This window comes from Rhagoletis pomonella, unplaced genomic scaffold (genome assembly GCF_013731165.1).
Source record: "Rhagoletis pomonella isolate Grant_MI unplaced genomic scaffold, Rhpom_1.0 Rhpom_scaffold_00013, whole genome shotgun sequence".
NCBI lineage: Eukaryota > Metazoa > Arthropoda > Insecta > Diptera > Tephritidae > Rhagoletis > Rhagoletis pomonella.
In genome coordinates, this window is record NW_023458567.1 from 5486763 (window position 1) to 5510668 (window position 23906).

A 23906-nucleotide genomic window follows, 5' to 3' on the forward strand; every position below is an offset into this window, starting at 1 on the left:
TTTCTTTTATTATCGATTATTTTCTTTTGTTATCGATTATTTCCTTTATTATCGATTATTTTCTTTTATTATCGATTATATTCTTTTCTTATCGATTATTTTCTTTTATTATCGATTATTTTATTTTATTGTTGACTATTTTCTTTGTGTTTTTTTTTGTTATTTGTGGCCTTATAATTATTATATTGAACAATTGTATTGAGCTTGAGGCCGAAATAGCATCTTTAACTTCTACCATGTGCGAATTAAATAATAATCAATAAAATTCTTGAATATAGTTCACTATTTTCTCTAATTTGGACTTTTTTCGATTATTTTCTTTTATTATATTATTATTTCATTACGTTTGTTATCCATTATTTTCGTTTGCTGTAGATATTCTTTTGTTATCGATATGATATTTTCTTTTGTCCTCGATTTATCTCCGTTATCGATTATTTTACCTGTTGTCGATTACTCTATTTGGACATCGATTATTTTGTTCGATTATTTCTGTTGACGGCTAGTTTCTATATCATAGTCTGCTTACTTTCTATTCTTAAAATATTATTTATATATATCGATAACATTTTATTTTAGATAATTTTAAATCGTTTAAACCGTTTATAGTCTTCTAAGAAATTAAATCTGAAAATAACGGCATATGATCGAAAAAAATAGAATCAAAATAAAATAAACAAATTTATCGAAAGAATAGAGATCCAATTTTAAGGGTTCAAATATGATTTTTCCCTGCTGTTTTTTCGTATTTTTCTCTTGATTTGTGGTCGATTATGACTTCATTGAGGAATATTTGTTCCTTTTTTCTCTTTGTTTTATAAAATATGCTATCGATAATTTGTATGGTGTTGATCATATTATTTTGTGGGTAATCATATTTCACTAACGATTTTTTTAAATTGTCCTTTTTCTAATTTGTATTTTTTCGATTATCAACTATTTTCCGATTAAGTAAACTTTAAATGCGTTTTTTAACTCACTACGAAAAAATCATCACATTTTGCCACTCATTTACCATTTCTTCTTTCATTTGTTATTTCTTCGCCCCCTCTTTAACCACCCCCTACTATCGAGTAAATCGGGTTCATTTAGTTCCATTTTTATTTCATTTATTTTTTGTTGCGGTAAAGCCTAATTGCGTGGAGCTGTTCCGCACGATTTTGACTTTGAAGCGAGTTGAACGACCTCGTGGTGGAGGTTAGAGATGGTAGTTTCCTACTAGCAGTCGCCTCAGCAAAACATGCCTAACGACTGAGAATTAAGTTGATTAGGATTTCGTGTCAAACTTAGACTTTTGCTAGCCGGCGCCAATTTTCATTATTTTTATTTATTTATTTTTATTTTTTTCATTACTCCCACAGTCTTGAGTGCGTTAGAATTTGACGCCTTAAAGGTATTTAATGTTTAGCAAAGCAGGTTGTGCCACACTTTTGTTTTACGTTTGTATATTAGGTAATCTTAGTGTGTGTCTAGATTTGTGACTGCCATCTTACATCAAGAAAATATTTATCAGACATGCAAAATGCACATTAGACTAATTGCTTGTAGAAGATTTGGTAGATTAAATATTATTTATTTTTTTTTTTTTTTGTATATTAGAAGATTGAAAGTGGAAAGATTTTGGCAGGCTTGGATGAACGGAGCTTCGAAAGTGTTTTCTAGGTACATACGTAGAAATTTTTTGTGCTATGTCAGGCTAAGTAGGTGGTAATGAGGATAGCTTCAAATAGGAAGGAAAAGTGGAAGTTTATATTTTCGGTAGTAGGCGGAAGACATTTTATCTTAGGGCATAAAGGAAAGACGTACCTTCTCAAATCCAAATATTTTAATTCGAATTTCTAAATTAATATTTGGTATGCAGTTTTTTAGCTTATTAAAATCTAGTTTAAAAAAGTGACAGTTTGAAGTTGCTAAAAAATTGCGTTGATTACACCGTGCGACAAAAACAAAACAAAAAAAAATATCGAAACACATGAAGCAATCAATATACTCACGATACTGTGGACCAAATATAGTAAAACTGCGTTTTTAGTTTGTCTCTCTGACGTCAGGATTTTTTTAAAAAGACTGCAGTTTCAAAGATATTATTAATTCCAAAAATTATTTAAAAAAAATCGTTCATATGTAGAAAAACAGTATGGGCACCAAATGAAAGAGAAAATTGTAGAATTAAAAAAATTACAATTTTTTGGTTCACAAGCACGAATAGGTATTGAAAATATCCTTTTAATTAGTTTTATTTTTTTAAGCGAATAAAGTTAGAAGGACCAAATTCGAGGATGTGGTCGAGTGCATATTAGTCCTTAATATATAATTTTTTCGAAAAGAATTATTGTAAAATTTCAAGGATATTCAATGATAAAATGTGAAAAGGACATTATGAATACCTAATCGTCCTTATGCACCAAAAAATTAATTCGGCCTTAATTCTACAGAATTTTCCCTTTAACTTGATATTCATACTGTTTTTCTGCATTGCACTGAATTTTTTTAATAATTTTTTGAAGTAATTATATTTTTCAAATTTCAAATCCCTTCAAAAAAAGTCCTGATGTGAGAGAGAAAAATCAAAAACGCGGTTTTACTATAATTAGCACATGGTTTCGCGAATATATAAAATTTTTTGTGTAAAATTTACTGTCGCACGGTGTTTTTGATAGTGTTTTGCACTTTTTTCCATATAAAAATTACTTTGTATGGAAGGAAATGCGTAATACCGTCAACGAAAAAATTATAAAAATTCCTGAAATTAAAATTAAATCTAGTAGTAAAAAAAATGGAATTGGAATGAAAAGTTTGTGGAATTTTTATAATTTTTGCACAAGGCCCGAAATCTGGATTCTTATGGTATTTGTTAGATAAAAGGCTATACTTGTATATAAAAATAGTGAACATCAAATAAACAAAAGATAAATAGTCGAAAACTGTTCAAAATCGTTTTGTCGCAGGCTGTAGATGCCAGCTCATTATTTTCTCAGCTTTGATTTTCGACGTAATATTGTCCGCACATAGCAAATTTTATTAACGCGATTACGGCCCTCAGAGCAAATTTGAACGCCTCCCTTCACTGTCACTGCCCTCAAACCATACCCAGAGCTCCAAGTTGATGTCCTCTTTACACGCCTCTTTTCAATTTTCTTTCAGCTGAAGGAACAGCTGCTATCAGTGTTGTGTTGAAGTAGTAGGGCTTCTTATTTCAACATTAAACAACTTTCGCTAACACTCCAATGGCATGCATGCATACATTCATATATTGATATAGTAAATTAACACATCTACATACATACATACTTAGTTGCCCCTTATAAGCACACTACCTGCTTATGTATTTCATTATGCGTGAGCGTTGCCACAAACTCATTGAAAACTTTTCCAAACAACGCAGTTTGTGTACGCCATGCCATGCTGTGCTGCACTTGAATACGCATTACACACACACACACACACTCACTCATTTACACATGCAACAATGTAGGGAGAACAGCATCCAATCTGTACATTCTTCAGTTGCCATTTAATTCTTATATTCACTTTCACTCTTAAACAATTCGAGGCATACGTCTGCTGTGTGGGTCACTTGCCGCCTTCTCTTTCCATTCCACATTCGCCGCCCCCTCCCTCTTTGGTTGCTGTCTATCAGCTCATTATATGCATTTTCCTCCTCAGCTTTTGCTTTTTTTATCTCCCAGTGCGTGCGTGCGTGTATTTACGTTGTGGATATTTGTTTTAGTCACTTTCTCGACACTGCCTGCCAGTGTACATACATACGTGTGTGCGTGTGTTTTGAAAATGAACTCGCAAAGTTCTAAAAACTTTCAATGTCAACTTATAGCCAAATACCTTAAAAATTATGTCATGGACCTTTTTGTGTGTCCTTTTCGTACAAGAAGAGCACACCTACGACAAGCGTCGAGCGAGCAGAAGCGAACAGCAATGTATGTATGTATACTTTTCAATAGTAGCAGCAGCAGGAAACCGGGACTGCCATGTGCTACAATGCAAGTTGCGCTCGCGTTGTTGCTGCTATCAGTACACTTACAACATATTTATAATCTACTGAGCGCTGGTGTGGCAAGCATTCTGGTCAAATGGTTTGTCGTTTGTTGGTTGGCTGATTCTCTGAAGGAGCTTACGCGCTTGCTGCAAGGCGATTTGGCAGTCATGTGTACATATGGCTGTGTTTACTATCGAGCGGGCCGGCCTGCTGAGGACATTTTCATGTTCTCGTGCGCTAATTTTTTTTTGCTTTGCTTAAATTCCAAACTTTTAGCAAAAGTCGAATCTATTGCCCACACATAAATACATATGTAGTTGCTTGCCCGTGCTTCTCTGCTTGGTTTTCACTTCTCGTTCTCTCGGTTTCATATAAGACACACATGATCTTTATACACACGCACACACACTTTCTAAAACTATGTTCCTTGTTATCTTTTGCTTTACTTGGCTTCCTTTTCAACTTTCTTGTCTTTTCACGTGTTCATACGAGTACATAACTATCACAGCGCATAGTTCACTACAAAAGCTTCTTCTATACAATTTGTATGACGCTTTTGCCTCCCGCTCCACATACTTTCACTTGCCCGCTCGCCTTTTCTTTCTTCCACATCAAGCCTATGTACACAAGCTGGCCCTGTGTTTGCACTTCGTTGGCTATCTTCTGTCTTTGGTATTAATTTTTAATGTATGAAATTGTCAGCAAACATTTGATAAATGTGTGAAATATGCGCCTACCACTACCTGTGCCTCTATTGTTGAAATGTGTTTGATGTGTACTCAAGGGCGGTAGAATAAAGGTCTTACCTCAGAAAATAATTCTCGTCGTCGTTGTCAAGCTTTGTTGACCGTTGGGCTTTTCTTGGTTTGTTTTGCTGTTCGGGTTGTGGTTAAAGTGCAATGGGGCTAGAAAAGAGTTATCAAAGAAATATAGTTAACGTTGGAAAATTTTGAATATGCAAATGGATATTATTGATTTATTGCTTCAATAAGTTATCTACAACTTCTTGCGGGTGAATAAAAGGATATTAATATTAGTGATACAAATGTCGAGTAAACGTAGAGTGTGGCATATTCTAAGGCGTTGAGGCGGTGGAAAGTGCTAAATTTGCTCGTTGCATATTTTTTGGCGCAGGATCTTGAGTGAAACAAGTTTCGAAATACCAGCTGCTGGGCATAGTTTTAGCCGTATGGACTCGGAGACAAAACTCGAAATAACTAAAAACCGATCTGCTCTATGTACCGGTTCTAATGTAAAACAGCTTTGCGTGGCACATTTTATGGGGTAAAAGCTGGCAAACAGCGTTTTTGTTGAAAAATCCGCTTTTGATGTATTTGTGCGCAGAATTCTTTGCCGTTAAATATTTTTGCAACAAGAGCTTAGGAAAGGCTGCTCAAATACTTGTAAATTACCCATTTTTGCTACTTAGTTGCAAATTTTTAGCATTTAAATAGCCCGAATTTCAGAAATTGCTGAGCAGATTTTTTGTTTATTTTTGTTTATTTTTTTTTTTTTTAAGCGAAAGCAACGACTGAAAGGAAACTTCTTTGGGTTATATTTTTGGGCTAAGAAATTTTGAAAAGTTTTAAGGCATATTTTTAGGCGTAATATTTTTTTTTAAATAGGTAGAATTACGCAAAATGTTTGCTGCTGTGCGTAATAGAAGCTTCAGGAACCATTTTGCCTCAATGCATAATTTTATGCACATGAGCTTAGAGAAATTCTGATTTTGCGTTAAATTCTGCACATAGCTTGTCGTTAGGCGTAGTAGTATGTTATACAAAATTTATGTCAGCATTTTTTCAGGTTTTTAATTTTTAAATTTCATTGCTTCTTTAAATTTTATGTTGCTGCTCCAGTTTTAATCGCTTTACACCTACACACATATGTCTTAAAACTCTTCACAATTTCACTACTTTTCCCACGTGGCTGTAACTGCTAGAAACTATTATATGTATTATGTATTTATAGCAGAACTTTCTATACACTCTGAAAGACTACCATCACTAATACTACATGCCTGTAATACAACCTATACAATTTCTTACTAACCCTCGTTAAGATACATTTGTACATACATACACAAATTAGCAATATATAAAAAAAAAAAAATGTGAAAGAAAAAATTTTTTTCTAACAAAGAAATGTTAAATCAACTTTTTTGTGTGTGCCCCGCCTCGTGGTGAAGTAATTTTTTATTAGAAAAAACAAATCGTCGCCGAAAGAATTTACTGAAAAATACTTTCAAACTATCTTTTAACTCAACTTCTTATTTTTCAAGTATGGAATATTTAAGATCTATAAAAATAAAAAACTGCCAACTACCTCCAAAGAAATTCTACGTGGCAGACTAAAAACTACTAATATTCCTTATTTGTTGCTTTTTCTTGGTATATTTTTTTGCATTGCCAATTGCGTTAATTTCAGCGTCTTTATTTAATTCTATTGTCTATTCAATTTTGTTTGTAGTTTATTTAAGGTTTTTTATTTAAAAGTTTAATTTTTAAATTTGTATATATGTACTTTTTTATAATTTTTAACTTCTTTATTTTTTAATTTTTTAAATTTTCCTTTTAATATTCTGTTTTTTTTTTTGTAAGTATTATTTTATGTTTTGTTAATTTATCTTTGTAGTGATTTTTATTATCGATTTTTTAATTGTAAAAATGTTTTAAACAATTGGATTTTATTCTTCTAATTTCATATCATTTGATTTTCTTTTACTAACTCCTTTAGGTACTTTTTTATTTTTTATTCTTTCATTATATATATATTTATTACTAAATTCGTATTTCTAATACCTAATTTAAATCCTCTTCAGTTCTACTATTTTCTATACATTATTTACCCTAATATAACTATTTACCACCATCTATATGCTACCTACTCTGTTCTGTCAGCGTCTGTTTATACGTTCTGGAGTTTGATTTTCAAAGAATTCTCTTAACTATGGACTGATGTGAAGTTGTTATTGTTGCTAATGTTACTATTGTTAATTTAAAGAGTTCATCTTTTTCCGCTCATTGTTCTTCAAAAAATCATTTATCTCGAATTATATATGTTACATACAAATATTTACTAATTATAATGTAGTAAATGAGTTCTAGCACACACACGAACATTTGTAGATAAATATATTACAATTTTTTAAAAATAGAAAAAAGTACTAGAATTAAAAAAAAAAATAGAATTCGATATGAAATTCACATTTGAGATTAAGATGCAATATTTTTTTCCATTTTTTCCGTTGTTTTTTTCTATTATCTTTGCTTTTTAAAAGAAATAAATTATACTTTTTATTACTGCCTTAATTAAAAGTAATCGATTTCTTATTAGCAACATGAAGTTTACTCTAGTAGTATTTAAAAACTTTATACTTTGAACGCCGTGTTAGTAAGTTATATGTGCGTTTATCAAATTCGATAAATCACTTGCAACTCCTTCGAATCTGTTTGGCTTTGTTTGACCTTCAATTCATAGCGCATTCAATTACAATTTGAGCTAATAATAAAGCTTCATGTAAACCTCTACACCCCATTTCGAACCTCGTGAAGGTATGTAGCTAAAAGATGTGGTATCGAAGTTTCCGTCATGTACCAGCGTCGAATATCAGCAACCCGAATATCAATTGAAATAAACATGAATTTTTTGTGGAAGAATATGCGCAAGACCTTTTGCGAAAAAAATAATAAAGAAAAGTCTACTCCAGTTTTCCTAAATTTCGCTATTTATATGAAGCAAAAAAAAAAACGAAAAAGCCGTCAGCAAAAAAAAACTTGCACTAATTTTACAAAAATTTTATAATCCTCTTAACTGCATACCCAAAAAATTAAAAAAATTCTCTTCAGAAAGCTCGAAATTTGGTTAAAAATTTATATAATTTTTCTAAATTTTGTATAAAGTTTTAAAGTGTGATTTATATGGTTTTTGTTAAAGCATGGATCATATTTTTATAAAAATATATCAAACAAATTTTAGCTTGAAAAACATTGTAAATAATAAAAACGAAACACCATTCATACATTTTTGATCGCCACTGTAAGTGTCATTCAGTGGAAATTTGACTGCTAGCAATAGTAATTTTTATTGCGGATTTCCACCGTACCGTTGCACATTAACCGATTACTTTTAGTTAAGCTAAAATTGGTATTTTTTTTTTTATATGAGAAAAGTGGAGTTATTTATAGTTTTCTTTTTTTATGGCATCATTTTAAAGCGCACAAATTTAGAAGTAAATATTAGCAGAAATTGTGCATTTCAAAGTTCTACTGTATTCAAAAATATTTATAAAAAAATAGTGTAAATTCTTGATTTGAATGCAAAAAAAATATAGGGAAAATCGTAATGCCGTTGAAAAAAGTTTTAGAACTCGTTTTGTTTTTATAAAAAAAAAGTACTACAAAGGTTTAAAAAATTAGTTAAAAAGAACAAAAATATTAAAAAAAAATTAAAAATTCACAAAATTTTAAACTAAAAAAAAAATTAAAAAACCGAAATAAAATAATTACAACTCTTAAATATTCTTTGTTAACTCGCACTTTGTGAAAATTTTTTTTGTAGCAAATTTTAAATATTTACACCAACAGTATATATTTTTTCTTTAAGTAAAAACTGCATTTAAATAAAACTTTACGCTCATTCGCACTGTAAGATCTCACTTATCTAATATTCTAGCACTAGCGCTCATTTTGTACATATGTATGTCTAAAATGTTTTCTGTGACTGAATTTGAATTTCATTGAATTTTTCTTCAACATTAAATTGTATTGTTGTCGTGCATTAGTTTATGTAGTTTTATTGAAGAGTGTTTTGTGTTTTCTGCAAATGGCCAAAGTTGAAATGAATTGATTACAAATTAAATGTGTTTTGCTGCATACAATTTTCAGAAGAAAAAAAAAACATGGATTACATATATTTTTCGCATCCAACATATTACTTACTATTCGTTTCCTTGATCATATATTTGTAATTAATTTTTTCCTTTCACAAAAGTTTTTCTGCAAATGTGTTTTGCAAGCGTTAAATTTATCACCAAAAAATGCAAAGAAAAAAATTTGCAATATTTTAAAAAATTTTGAACATGCTCAGTTAAATAAAAATCCAAGCAAGCAATGCAACAAAATAATATATCCGAATATCCACTGCTACTACTAAGTCTTGTTGATATCCTTCAGAAAAACAACAACTTTGAACAACTCAACTTGAACACTTGTATGAAAAGCAAAAGCGCCAACTATTGTATGTTCGAAACCTTGTTTGTTTGAATTAATATTTCAGTCACGTTATGCGTTTTCACCGCAGGACACAGATTTCACCTCATCGTATCCAGGTCCATCAATGAATAGGCGCGGTTATAACGATTTTTCAGGCGGCGGCGGCGGCGGCGGCGGTGGCGGAGGTGGTGGTGGTGGCGGCGGCGGCGGTGGTGGCGGCATGGGTTCCATGAATAATATGGCGCCCGCCGCCAGCATGAATTCTCTGAATTGCGGCAGCGGCGGCGGCGGCGGTGGTGGCGGTGGCGGTGATGGTCACGGTGGCGGCTCGAATGGCACAAATCTAATTGTGAACTATCTGCCGCAAGATATGACAGATCGCGAACTATATGCTTTATTTAGGACAATCGGTCCTATAAACACTTGCAGAATAATGAGAGATTATAAGGTGAGTTGATTTATCATATTATAATGTTTTTTTTTTAATTTATTTATATGTTTATCCTGAACTGTCGTCACTACACGCCTAAAGTATTGTAATACAAATAAATTTACGCCCACCAATGCTGTGCGGTGACCGATTTTTTGTTTGCCCCAATTTACATGCAGTTGCCTAAAAATAACCTCAAAATCACTTTCGCAACTTTTTTATTAATTTTTTATTTTTGTGTGTGTAGAGTTTTACCCGCCTCACTTGGCTGGGAATCATTTATCATTGCGGCTGACAGTGATGTTGCAGCATTTGTTACCTAAAATGGCTTTTAGAATAGCGAAAATATGGAGCGTACATTCTGTTTTTTACATATTTTTATTTCTCCCTCTTTTCTCAATCAAATTCAGTAAAGAGCGCAATGTTTTTCTTGCCGGCAAAGACGGGAAAATAATTATACATCTACATATATGATTACTTCAATGTCCTATACGCTCTTGGAGGCAATAATATAGTTTTATTATTTAGAATGGGTAATGGGTGTGAGGGATATATGATGTCAATAAGGAGGCTGACTACCTAGCGAAACAAGCAACTACCCTTTTGTGGGCTCATCACTAGGCCCTACACGGGACCCTGTTCCCTTCGCTATCACCTCAGTAAAATTAATCTTTCAGGAGAAAACCTCTTTCGCTTTTGCTAGTCCTAGAGACTAGCTCACTTGGGTGGTGCTCATTGAATCTATTGGAAATTCGCAAAAAAAACACGCCATTGGACGTGCTAAGCTACATTCCCATATGGGGTCCTCTACCACACACAATAGGTCACTTTAGAGGTCGCGGTGCATATGGCCCACAGCAATAATAATATTAATATGTAGTTCAATAGTTCTTAAAGTGACGTTTCGAAATAGTCGCCTAAATAATGGATTTTGATACACATTTTAAAATATTTTATTTATTTTTTTTACATAACTAATTTTATTCAATTTATGTATTCAAATGTATATATTTTTTAAATAGATGATGGTAATCCTGTGTATTTTTTTTTTGGTAATACAAAGTTTCTTCATACCAATATGTATTGCATATAGTTTTTTCAACATATTTTTTTTTTACTTGATCGGATATTTAATTTTCGACCCTGATAACTTCTAAAGATATTTAATTTTGAAATTTTTTGAAGTACATAAATGTCCTATGCACATATTTAAATATTTTAATCATTCCAATCGGTCCGGTCATTCAGTAGATTATCGCGATTGAGGAATTATTTTTCTTTGTAATTTTATGCTTACTGCTTTTTAATTGCTGTCGATGATGAGTAGGTTCCAGTATTTGTCGAGTAGGTGAAACTTACCATTTTATCTACGAGGTGTAGCAAAAGCTCTTTTTATTAGTATTATTATTTTTTGTTGTGCCAAGTCAGGCCTTTGAGATCAGCAGCACCCGAAATGTGGGATTTGCTATAATATATCGTTGTGTATTCCGGCACTTAATTAAATTAAACGCTCCAATCATCTTTCAAAACTTAATGCTGCGACGTCAGTTATTCAGCGCTTTGTTTTCTTTTCACATTTCTTCTATATTTACTGTAGCTTTTATGAATTCATTTATTCACTTTACAAAGTTGTTGGCTTTTCAAACTGTTTTCCGCGCCTCCTTTTTGTTTTTGCCACTTCAAGTGTCAACTGTCAGATGTCAAATTTAATGACACACACGAAATGCGCGCGCGAATAGTATGGCGCACACAGCAGCGTCCTCGCATTGAGCATAGCAAGCACTTCAACAGGATTACAACGACCGCGAATCGTTTCTGCCTGATGGCCTAACTGTAGTGTCTGTCTGCCTTGTCTGTATTTTTGCTTTCTAATGTAGCCAGAGATACAATACACACACTCACTACCATACATACATATAACAGACACTTTCAATTCTTTTCTCCTGCCTCTGTAATTTAAAAGTACTGCAGCAATGGCGATACGATCGCGCTTGCTGTGCAGCATTTTTAATATTATTACACTGATTGATGTTGACGATTTGAATGTCGTCGGCGGCTGAAGTACGCGCTGCTGCTGCAGTGCGTTATATTCCTTTCATATTATCTATTTTGTGCTTTTTTGTAGTAATTTTTAATGCATTTTATTAAATTTCCCCTTTTTTTTCTTTTCCACTTTCATTATACAGACTGGCTACAGTTTTGGTTATGCTTTTGTTGATTTTGCTGCCGAAACGGATTCACAACGAGCGATAAAGAGCTTAAATGGCATTACGGTCCGCAATAAACGTTTAAAGGTGAGTGAAAACTTTGTAATATTTATTTTTAAATATATCTAGTTAAAATATTTTCGTGCGATATTATTTTCAGTACGAAATTATTTGCATAAGAAATATGTTGCTTTTGTTGACGTTCTCAAGCCGCCTACCCTCTGTAGTGAACTTTATTTCTAACTGCTGCCTTTTGTCAGCACTCAGGTCAAAGGTAAAGTGCTAGCAGTAACGCACACATTCCAAATCGCATTCCGTAAATTGAAAAAAAAAAAAACAAAAAAAACAATAACCGAACAAGGAAAAATGCTGTGCGAAACCATAAAATAGTGAACAATTAAAACTCACTAACAACCTTCCACTGCGGCATTGCACCGCTTTCCCTTTCAATGAAACACTCATATTGATTTCCTTTTGCTTTGTATCCTCTTTGTACAAATTAGAATTTCGAAATGATTTGAATTGAATGAAAGTGAGTGGGGTGCGTGCAGGCAATGGAATTCATTTAATTAATGGCACGATATTGAATTGAAATAAAACGCAGCGTTGTGTATTGAAATGTGGTGAAACGTGGTGAAATGAAAACATAAATTATAAAAGAAGCTATCGAAAAAACAACATAATTGAAAAAAAAAATAGAAGTAAATTGAGACAAATTTAAAAAGCTATTAAACAAATAAAATGAGAAAATTAGATACTCGTACCTAACAAAGCCGATGAAAAGGTGAAGCACAAAATAAAACGATTTAAAAATCAAGGTAAAAAATAGACAGTTTTAAAATTAATAAAAAAATATAGAAAACTAAAAAGTTAACAAAAATTAAATATAATAAAACAACAAAGAAAATATAAAACAATAAAAAATAAAACAAAGAAATAATAAAGAATAAATAAATATAATAACTTAAATCAAATTAAATTAAAAATAAGACCAAAAAATATCTAAAAATTAGACCAATAAATAAAAATAAAACCAAAAAATTAATAAAATAAAAAAGAAACAAAGATATAAAAAGGTTAAAAAAAAATATATATATAAAGGTTTAAACAAAAAATAAATGAAAACAAAAAAAAAAGATAAAAAAGTAATAACAAAAGATAATAAAGTAATAACAAAAGATTAAAACAAAAAAGCAAAGAAAAAAATTAAACAAAAAGTAAATAAAAAGATATAAAAAAGTTACAACAAAATAAAATAATAAAACAATGAAACAATGAAACAAAAAAATAAAATAATAAAACAATGAAACAAAAAAATAAAATAAAATAGATACAAGGAAATAAATTTATACAAAACATAAATATATACAAAAAACTAAAGATAAATTAAAAAATAAACTAAAAATACATAGATATCGAAAACAATAAGGAAAGAAAATAAAATTAATTATAAACTACAACAACAAAAACAGTAAGTAAAAAACAAAAAATAAAATAAAACAGAAAAATGCAATAAAAAACGTAAAAAAGTAGAAATTTTAGAAAAAACTATTAATTTTAAGAAGAATATCGAGCCCTAACCACCAAAAGGGCGTAAGCTGCAAAAAGTTATTTTTTATTAACTCGGAAATTACTTTAGATACCAATGTGAAGGTCAATGAAAAAGTTACGTTTGATGTTAGGTATATAATACTGGTGTGGTTTTATTTTCCCATCTTTAATGAAACAGGTGATTTTGTCGCTACGCCCTTTTGGCCGTCACAAAAAAGGCTGCAGCACGCAATTGCGGCGGTTAAGCTATAAATATATATATATAAAATAAACATTTTTTTTTGCATTACCAAAAACCATTTTGATGCCTTTAACTCATTTTTTTTTTTTGTTATTAAGAAAACACTTCTACATACATAACTTATTGGTTAAAATACTATTTGTCTATAAAAACTAATGCACACAAAACTTTCACACAAAAATGTAACAATTCCCCTCTGCAATGAGAAATTGTTCACGGAGAAAAAAAAAATGTAAACAGAGTACAATTAAGCACTTGAACCAAAATTGCTTTCGCTACAACTTTGTAACGGTACTTCGGAGGACTTTAAAATTATGACAGCTGGAACAGAAAATCCAAAATTTTGCGCTTACGCCCTTTTGGCGGTTAGGGCTCGATTTGTTTATAGCTAAAGAATGATATCCATTTTTACCGCAGTATGCCTTTCAATTTATTTAAATACCGCAATCAACAACGCCAAGAAATGACAAATGAAGCGACAAGTAAATCATCAGTTCTTCCACTTTATTGCAATTATTCACTGATATATGTATTTTTTACCCAGAAGAATTCCTGCAGGTAATTAAATTAACTTGAAACCAATTTAAAAAACTACTTTATTTTCAATTATAACTAATTGAAATTCTCACTTTTTTCCCTGCAACGAACTAATTTATTTAACATGGCGATGCCCCAGGAAACGAGTCAATTATCCGACTCTACATTTGATCTCAACTACTTTAAAATGCATTTGGCTTAAAGAACTTCAACTTGAACGGATGCAGGCATGTACAAACTTTTTCTCTCACATGCCGTCATTTTGTCCTGCAAGAAGTACATAAATACCAAAACTTTTCTACTCCATTTTTTATTGTGGATAAAAATAGCAAATCTTATTCTGGCCGTGTGTACAAAGGAGCAATGATGAGCCATGATTAAAATATTTTGAAAGAGAAAAATAAAAATAAATGTGAAAGCTAGGTGCAGCGGAAGTAGAGAGGGGAGAGAGAGTGAGTATAACAGCAATCAAGCGACATGAGCTGAAAAATTATAAAAATTTAAACGAAACATTCTTGAAGTTGATGAAGCGCAAAGAGAGAAAGAAAACTATGTAGCAATATTTTTGTGGGAGATGAAGACTTTTTGTATTTTTTCTTTGAGTGTGAGCGAAAGTTTTTGTCAATGAATATGGAAAGCGTAAGATAATTTCGCGGAACCATGGAAAAAATGTGTGGAGATACATACAGTTTAAATTAAAATAAAGGGAGGCGGTTTAGAATGAAATAAGATGGAATGAAATAAAAAAAAAGAATAAATAAATTAATATAAAGGGCGAAACTATACAGTGTTTACATGAGGCTATTTTACAGCAACTTTTAGTTGAAAGCAACAATCGCCAGGTGTGAACGACCTTTCAACTAATCGCTTTCAATGAAGTTGGGGGGCAGCCAACTTTTGATACAACTAATCGCCTCTAAAATTGCCTGTAAAATCGCCTCATGTGAACACCGTTTGAGCTTAAATGAAAATCGAACTGGAATAAAATAAAATAGACCAGAAATAATAATGAAATGTAAAAGTAATATTAACAAGAATAAACGTAAAATAACACTAAAAAATATATAATAGAAATAAAATAAAATAATAAAAAAAAAAACAAATAAAACAACAAACAGGCAAAAAAAAGAAAATAAATCAAATTATTATTATTGCTGCAAAAAGCGGCTATGAAGTCGTCAAATAGATGGTGCGTGTCGATCCTTTTCTCGCGGGTCTATTGAGAATACCTGGTATATGGTGGATTTCACAGATCTAAAGCTACACTGAGCTTCGACACAATATTCTCAATTCGACCTTGTAATCGTTCATAGAAGGCACTAAGATTACGATTACAGTAATCGTAATTTTAACTGTTTTTAAATTACGATTACAGTAATCGTAATTTTAACTTTTTTTAAATTACGATTACTGTAATCGTAATCTAAGTTCGTTCGATGAAGGATTACTGTAATCGCAATCTTGTTTTTTTAGCTTGTTGGGATTACTGCAAACCTAATCGTTTAGTAATCGTAATCCTTATCGCCCAGCTCTGGTTGGCAGGCCATCAGCTCCACCAGCTTTTTGGTTTTTCAGCCGCGTAATTGCTATTCGTACCTCGTACCGCGGCGGGACATACATATGTATAGCAGCAATTGCCATCATTACAGAGGTTGAAATCAAATGCTTGCTGCATATTTTAAAGCTCAGCAATAGTGATGCGGATATGCGGGTGCGGATGCGGAACCCGTATATGGTGCTTGCATACAATAGTTGCGTTCTAGGTGCTTCACGATTTGCAGCCGTTCCCGGTCGCCACCTTCCATGAGGTTTATTAATGGCGGAAGCAGATTTTACTCTACATCCTGTAAAGCTAATAATCACACTATTCCCATACCAATGGCAAAACAAGAAAAAAAACTGAGCGCATTATAATATAGAAAATTGTCATTATTTTGGGCAATTTCTGGATAAACAAGAAAAAATAATATAAACAAGGAAAAGTACAATAATAAAAAATTAACAAAAAAAAAAACACAAAAAAATTTACCAAAAAATGCTAAAATAAAACAAGAACAAAATTGATTAATAAGCAAAGAAATAAATAAACAAAAAATTAAAGAAAAGAAACAACAAAAGAAAAAAACAACAAACAAAAAACTGACAAATAAATTGTGATAATTTAATAAAAAAAAGTAAATATTAATAGAAAGTAAAAATTAATAAAAAAGTAAAAATTAATTAAAAAGTAAAAATAAAAAAAAAGTAAAAATTAATAAAAAAAGTAAAAATTAATAAAAAAGTAAAAATTAATAAAAAAAAATTAATAAAAGAAAATAATAAAAAAAAAATAATGAATAAAGTTCAAGTCAAAACTAAAAACTTTGAAAAAATAAAGTAAAAATAACCAAAAAATTAAAGAAATATAAAATCTATGCAAGGACGGAAAATAATATTCTTTTTTAATTTTAACCAAAAAAATCAACAAGTTGACATCGTCCTAAACCAATTTTAACTACAATCACGTATATTTGTGTACGTACGCGCTACTGTAATTTACAATGATTTTTATTTTTCGAATTTAACCAAAAAAGAATTGAAATCAATAATTAATATTTGAGTTTTAATTTTTCCATCAAAAATAATGATTATATCGAGGCCTAACCACCAAAATATCTTAAGCGACATTTTTTCAAAATTTTGTTTTTGATGCAGAAATTGATCTAGATGCTCTAAGAATATTTCGGCATCAAAAAGAAAGTTTTGAAAAATATCGCTTGCGTTATTTTGGCGGTTAGGGCTCGATATTATGATAGTAAGTTGCGTCTGTATGGCCTTTTCAAATTTATAAATACAGTGAAACCTCTCCTAACGGAGAGTGCACAAGTGCGCTCGGGTATAAAAATGCACTTAACGCAGTGTGCTGAATGCTGTCGATATCTAAGCGTGGCAGATAACAATTTTTACAGGCAGACATGCATCCATCCAGCCAAATACTTTGACATATGTATGTATACCCAACGCTTGTTCGTTTGTTTAGTCACGTGGAAATATTTTGTTGTTTGCAATTGCCAAGCTGTTGCTGCCATCGAATGTTTATAGTGAACTAATACTGACTCCTCCATTCAATTGCATACATATTTAGTAGAGCAAGGCAAGGGAAGCGAAAAAGACGTTTGCCTGCCTGCACTGCTTTGACGGTTCATAGCTCTGTCTTTTCTTGTCTTGTCTTGTATTGTCTGTTGTTGCTATTCAATTTGATTTCATTGTGGCGTCTACGCTTGTGGAATTACGCAGGAGAGGAGAGAAATACTAACAATAATGTTAGCGTACAAACACGTCGTTAAAGCATAAAACAGTTCCCATTCAATGACAATTGTAGAATGCGTGCGGAAAGATTCGCAGAAATTGCTTGAGAAAAAAAAAAAAACCAAACCAAAAGGAAACAAGCAATCAAAGGATGCTAATTTCGTTGATTCATATTGCAATTTTGTTAATTTTTCATCTTTGACTTTTGATAGCAATGAAAGAGAATAACTTTTGCTATCAAATAATCAAAGCGAATTCATATAAGGCGATGTTACCAGAGCAGCTGAGATTTTCGTCTCGGTGATTTTTAATGCCAAAATGATGTATTTCTTGTACATTTGTTGTAATTCATATTGTCACTGCTTAGTGTAATTTATGTTTTTGTACGCCTACGACCACTTTGTATGAACTCATCTTGCAAGTAATACTTTTTTGGACTGAGTGACAAAAACACAAACCATATTTAAGTGAAAAACAAGGATAGGTATAATGTCGATTTTTTTTTTTTCTGCAAAAAGTGTGACCTTTTCATTGCCCTCTTTTTAGTAGATATTTGTGCGCAGAGTGCAATGAAAAGGTAGAAAAGAAATATGTACATTTTTGCTAGCTTTGTGTAGACTTAGATTTGTTCATTTTGACAGGTACAGAGTTGGCTTCATTTCGATACAAATTTCTAGACAAAAGCATCCTGTGACTACCAAAATGTATAAATCTGTAAAAGTGTACAAATCGTGCGATGCCTGCTTAAGAAGGCACATTTTTCGTTCAAATGCAATAAGAATGGTCGCGGGTAGGAAAGAAGGAGCAAAACAGAAATATTTCCCCACCATATTTACGTAGATACATGTATGACTCCTAAGAAATTCTAGCACAATATTAAATCCGAAATATATAAAGTTTAGCCCTACATACATTTGTATATACGTTTGTGCATTTAACTCATTAAATAATTTCTACTACCTTTATTCTAGGTTTCATATGCTCGCCCCGGTGGTGAATCGATTAAGGATACTAATTTGTATGTAACGAATCTACCACGTACAATAACCGACGACCAATTGGATACCATATTCGGTAAATATGGCATGATTGTACAAAAGAATATACTGAGAGACAAATTGACGGGCAAACCGCGTGGCGTTGCATTTATAAGGTAAGTTTTTGGTTCACATTGCATTTTACACAAATTAAATGTCAATTCAAATTTTACACTCGATTATCTTTTCTACCTATTACACTTACAGATTCAATAAACGCGAGGAGGCGCAGGAAGCAATTTCGGCACTGAACAATGTCATACCGGAGGGTGCGTCTCAACCGCTCACTGTACGCCTGGCCGAGGAGCATGGCAAGGCGAAAGCGCAACATTACATGTCACAGCTGGGCTTGATTGGTGGTGGCGGTGGCGGCGGTGGTGGTGGTGGCGGCGGAGGCGGCGGTATGGGTGGAGGTATGGGCGGCGGCATGGGCGGCGGCATGGGTGGCGGCATGGGTGGTCCACCACCACCCATGAATATGGGCTACAACAACATGGTGCACAGAGGTAGACAAAATAAATCACGTTTCCAAAAGATGCATCCCTATCACAATGCACAGAAATTCATTTAAATAATGAAAAAACTCTTATTGATACGATCGCAGTGATTGATGATGATCGTTTGCTCGTAGTATAGACGATCCTTGATAATAATAAGATATGATGATTATGATGTTGATAGAGAATTTTTTGGCGAAGCAAACTCATGAAGTACAGATAGACAGACAATGCATGAAAGCGCGGAAAGCTAAGGATAAAAGAAATGTGAATTACAATATTTTTTGTTTTTAAACTTCAACAAGCCCATACTACAACGCGCGGATAGCGTAATAAAAATTGAATAATTTTTTTCTTATTTTTAATTGAATAGATTTTTTTTGTAACTTTTTTTTAAATATTTTCCTTAATTTGTTTCATGCGATGTGAGACATAAAAATCCCTAATATTTATAATAATAATCCGTGTTGCTTCAGCTTTTGGGCTACCTAAGCGAAGCTAAAAAATATCTAGTAATATTCAATTTATTTTTAAGCGTGTTTCTTTTTGTTTTAAGTTTTTTTTTGTAAATGCTGGCTGGTTTAAATCTGATGAGTTAGTATTCTAAAAAGTTGCTTTGATGTAAGTAAAATGTTTTCTTGACATCTAATATTTCGATAATATGCATGCGTTTTATGCGTAATTTCACATAAATCGTAGAACGCGTGGGTTTTTGTATCCGAGTAACTTGTCTGAATATATACACATCAGTTTTTAACTTAAAAAGAGCCGTATTCCCATAGAGGTTTTAAAATTTATCTGCCTTGAAAAAACGTGTTTGAAGGGCAGATAAATATTAAAACCTTCTTGAGAAAACGACAGTAAGCAGTTAAATTCTATTTTTTCTACGGAAAAATTTATATTTTTTTCATATCTTTTTAAAATCTCACAAAAAGTAATTCGCAATTTTGTGGTACTATAAGAATTTAAAAAATTAAAAAATAATCAAGTAGCATACTAATATTAACCCATATTATCTAAATATACATAGAACACATATATTCAAAATATGTAGAGAATACTTATTACATGAAGCAATTAAGATTAAGCATTACAAACAATCTAAAAAAAAAAAAAAAAAAAATAGTGTGGAGCTCAGAACCAATTTTTTCGCCTTATATATGTAAAATGCGCCAAGAATAACTGCAAATTTGTTCAAAAACGTCTTTCGGGTTTCAAAAACCCTTTTCTTCTCTTTGTAAATTGGGCTGCTTAATGTTTTTGTGCTCCTAAAATAATTTCGATTCAAAGTAACTTTTTTGCACAGCATAATATTTTTTTTTTAGTGTCAAAGGCGAGTATTGACTTTCAGTTTTGAATATTGAAATTTGCTTGCTCATTCGAAATTTCTTGTCGCAGCAAGAAAGCCTGCATACAGAGAAAAATGAAAGGCGCCGCACGGCGCAAGTTTTTAAACAAAACTTTGAAGCTTAAGAAAGTTTGCTATTATATATATTTTTTTTTTGTTTGTGATTTTTTATTTTTTTAAGAATTTTATATCAACCTAAATATTATAATTTGAAAATGAATAGTTATGTATGTACATATATGTACTATTTTTTTTTATATATTTTTTCTTTTTAATTTTTTTAAATTTTTTAATTACACATTTTTTTGTATAAGTTTTTTTTTTAATAAAGTTCGCCGCGATTTAGCAAATGTTTTTTTTTGTTTTTTTTTTTAATATTAATTCCTAATAATTTTTGTTTTATGCTTTGAACAATATTCATACGTATAATTGTAGTGCCAGTCGCAAACAAATCCAAAATGTTCGCCCAGTTTATGCCAAATTTCTATGCTTACAGTGCCCTTACATATGTATGTATGCACGTATATACATACATATTTAGCGTCGCTAAACACGAATAATGGCGCGAGGTCAAAAGTTGACCACGCATAAGAAAACTTCAGCGAAGAAATACTCTTAACATGGTTGACGGCGAAGAAAGACGCGTTAAAATATTTGACCGCCAAGAAGGACGCGTCAACTGTTTTCCCGGGTGTAACAGTATGTTTACGGGTGTAACAGTATGTAAATTCCCCAAAGAGTTTTTGGGGAGTGATGCTGAAGTGACATCCCTTGGTCAGGTATAAATCTATGTTTACGTGTCTTTCTTCGCCAAAGTTTTTCTTAAGCGCCCTTTTCCGTAAATTTTTTTTACGCTTCTTTTTTCGCCGTCGAAACACTAGTGCGCCTTTATTCGTGTCTAGTGACGATAGTTATATTGTGTACATCTTATCTACATAAAAACTTCAAAAATATTGGTTTTTGAATATGTGTCATAACACCACATTTTTTCAAATTTGTCTCTTTCAGCCAAAACCACTTAATCGTAAAAAGCTACGTACAGATCTTTAAATTTCATAACAAAAAAATTAGGGCTGTGCGATTAATTGATTATAAAAAATTTTAATTAGTCATAAAGTAAATAACTTATTCGATTAATTTGAAATCATGATTACTCAAAAGTTCAGTTACTCGAGTAATCAAGATTATGATTAACCGAAAACAAAGATATTTGAGTAATTTGCTTTATAAATATGTAATCAACATTAGTGGTATTCACCAAGTTGGTCAAGTGGCCCGGCACTCTGGCAAAAGAGCAAATGGGCTCAAGTAACGACTGGACAACAGTAGTTACTTGAGCTGAGCTGCTCTTTTACCAGACTGCTAAGCCACTTGCTCACTTTGGTGAATACCACTATTATGAGTAAAATGCGTAATCAACATTTCAAAGTACTCTTTACATATAAAAAAGTTGAAATTCATTGATACTTTGAAAACAACGTTTCTGTTTTCAAAAATTAAAATTAAATATTTTTTTCATATGCAGAATGTAAAAAAGAAAATAAGCATTTTCCAAAGCAGAGAGCAAAATTAATTTTTTGAGTGATGCTATTTCAAGTAACTCGATTAATCATCGTTTTGAGTAATCAAAATCTTGATTGCTCGAGTAATTGATTAACCGAATAACTGATTAACCAACTTGCTCGAGTAATCGAATAATCGCACAACCCTAAAGAAAAATACATTCTTTTATAGGAGTTTTTGCTAATTTAAACATCGGGGGTTTTCCCTCACTTTCTTCATACCTTTTCTCCAAGATAATAAAATCTCTTACATTCCTACAACAATTTCTTCCGAAAAATATCTTCCGTTTAAACAATTAGCATTTAAACTTAAAACGTAACGTATTAGCCAAATGCATCCACACAAAAGAATACACACGAAGAATGGTGAGTTCATCAAGAAATATTTATGCGCTTGCTGCAATGAAAGTCATGATTTGTTTGTGTTAAACGAGGAAGTAGTTCAGTGCTCTCTGGCGCTTATGAATTATGTTACGCAGATACATACATATGTATATATGAATGTTTCTGGATATACTACAATTCTCAAAACCGACGTTAATTTTCTTAAAATCGTTTTATAGGGCTCTACCCTTTACCACTGGTAGGGTTCAGTAGAACACCGAAACTGAAGTCACTTTAGGCGTGAGATTCTCTTTTGATTTTATCGATATAACAATATCATCATGACATAAGCACAATACCGCCACGCTGAGGTGTTTCACGTTGCGGGTTTTTCACGGCAGCAGAGAACACAGTGTACTCTAGCAGCAGCTGCAAACTTGCGATCCAAAATGTCGATACTATAAAAATACCTTGAGGCTCTGCCAATTACAGCTTTCCCGTTGCTTGGCGTTGGTGTTTTTGACAACTAAACTAACAATACATACGTATGTAGGCAACGCTGACGTCAAAGCAACAAGAAAGTTGGTCAACTCTCATCGTTTTGTCTTGCGTTGAAAACCACTTGATGTAATTAAGTAATCATTCACCTAATTACCACACAAAATTATGCACTATCGCTACTATAAAATTTTTTGAATGTTTTTATATATAAAATTTTGAATTCAAAAATGTAAAACATTCGATGTCAGTCCTCTCGATTGCTCTCTCATGTTTGGCGTGGAAATGCCTCTTTTATAAAAAAGTCTCTTTCTTTTTACTTCTACTGAAATCTGTTGTTTGAAAGCACCTTCCTTTTAAAGATTTCACATTTACAGGCGATTCCCGTTAAAAAAGAAAGTCGGTCACGAATGTACACCAAAATGTATTTAAATTAACAAATTGGTTTGTTGTTCAATATTTTGGTATGCATCTTATCGACAACTACTTGTGGCAACAAATTTTGCTGTTGGTTTACGTTTCCGATAAGAAACTAAACAACGACTCCTGGGCTCATAACCTTTATAAAATTTACGCCATAAAAGTGGCGAATAAAAAATTTAGAAATTTCTTCGCTGCGTGCTGATATCTGCAAAAAAAAAAAATAAAACTTTTTCGACGAAGGCCTTGATTCTTTACAATTTCCCCTATTACGGTTGGCGTCTTTCGTCTTCGTAATTAAATTGAGTTAATATGTAATTTTTTCCAGCACATACTGAAATGTAGTCTTGTTGAGCCGAAAATAGTCTTCACATATGAAATAAAATTTTTTAGCAACTGTAATATGAAAAATTTCAAAATGCTCTGACTAACTTTTATCCGCGAATTTAAACTGTAAAACTTGTTATTTGGCAAACTAAATACATCAGAGTTCTGCTTGATAATTTTTCTTTTTACTGTAAGTTCTTTTTTGCATTCTTCATCGCTTGAGCTTGATGAATCAGAAACAAGGAATATTTTTACGCGACAATATTCAATTAAAATAATCACACAAATCCGTAGAACAAAACCTTTTGCATAAAAATTTTAAACAAAATGAAACAGCCAGATGCAGAAATGACTAAATTGGGTATTTCCTACATTCGATGCTTGGCTGTTTTGTAATTTATTTAATATGCCAATACCTTAACACTTAAACAT

At 31.9% G+C, this 23906-nt stretch overlaps 1 protein-coding gene across 2 annotated transcripts in view; it reads left to right on the forward strand.

Moving 5' to 3' along the window:
• The window catches only part of LOC118748619 (sex-lethal homolog), a 68243-nt gene extending 48148 nt beyond the window's left edge, over nt 1–20095 (forward strand). For both annotated transcript variants that reach the window (XM_036483186.1, XM_036483185.1), the window contains exons 4-7: nt 9296–9655; nt 11824–11931; nt 18433–18614; nt 18706–20095. In XM_036483186.1, coding sequence (XP_036339079.1) covers nt 9296–9655; nt 11824–11931; nt 18433–18614; nt 18706–19069 — 1014 coding nt within the window. In that variant the 3' untranslated portion in view covers nt 19070–20095. The remainder of the gene's footprint in view (nt 1–9295; nt 9656–11823; nt 11932–18432; nt 18615–18705) is intronic.
• Nucleotides 20096–23906: the final 3811 nt, after the last annotated feature.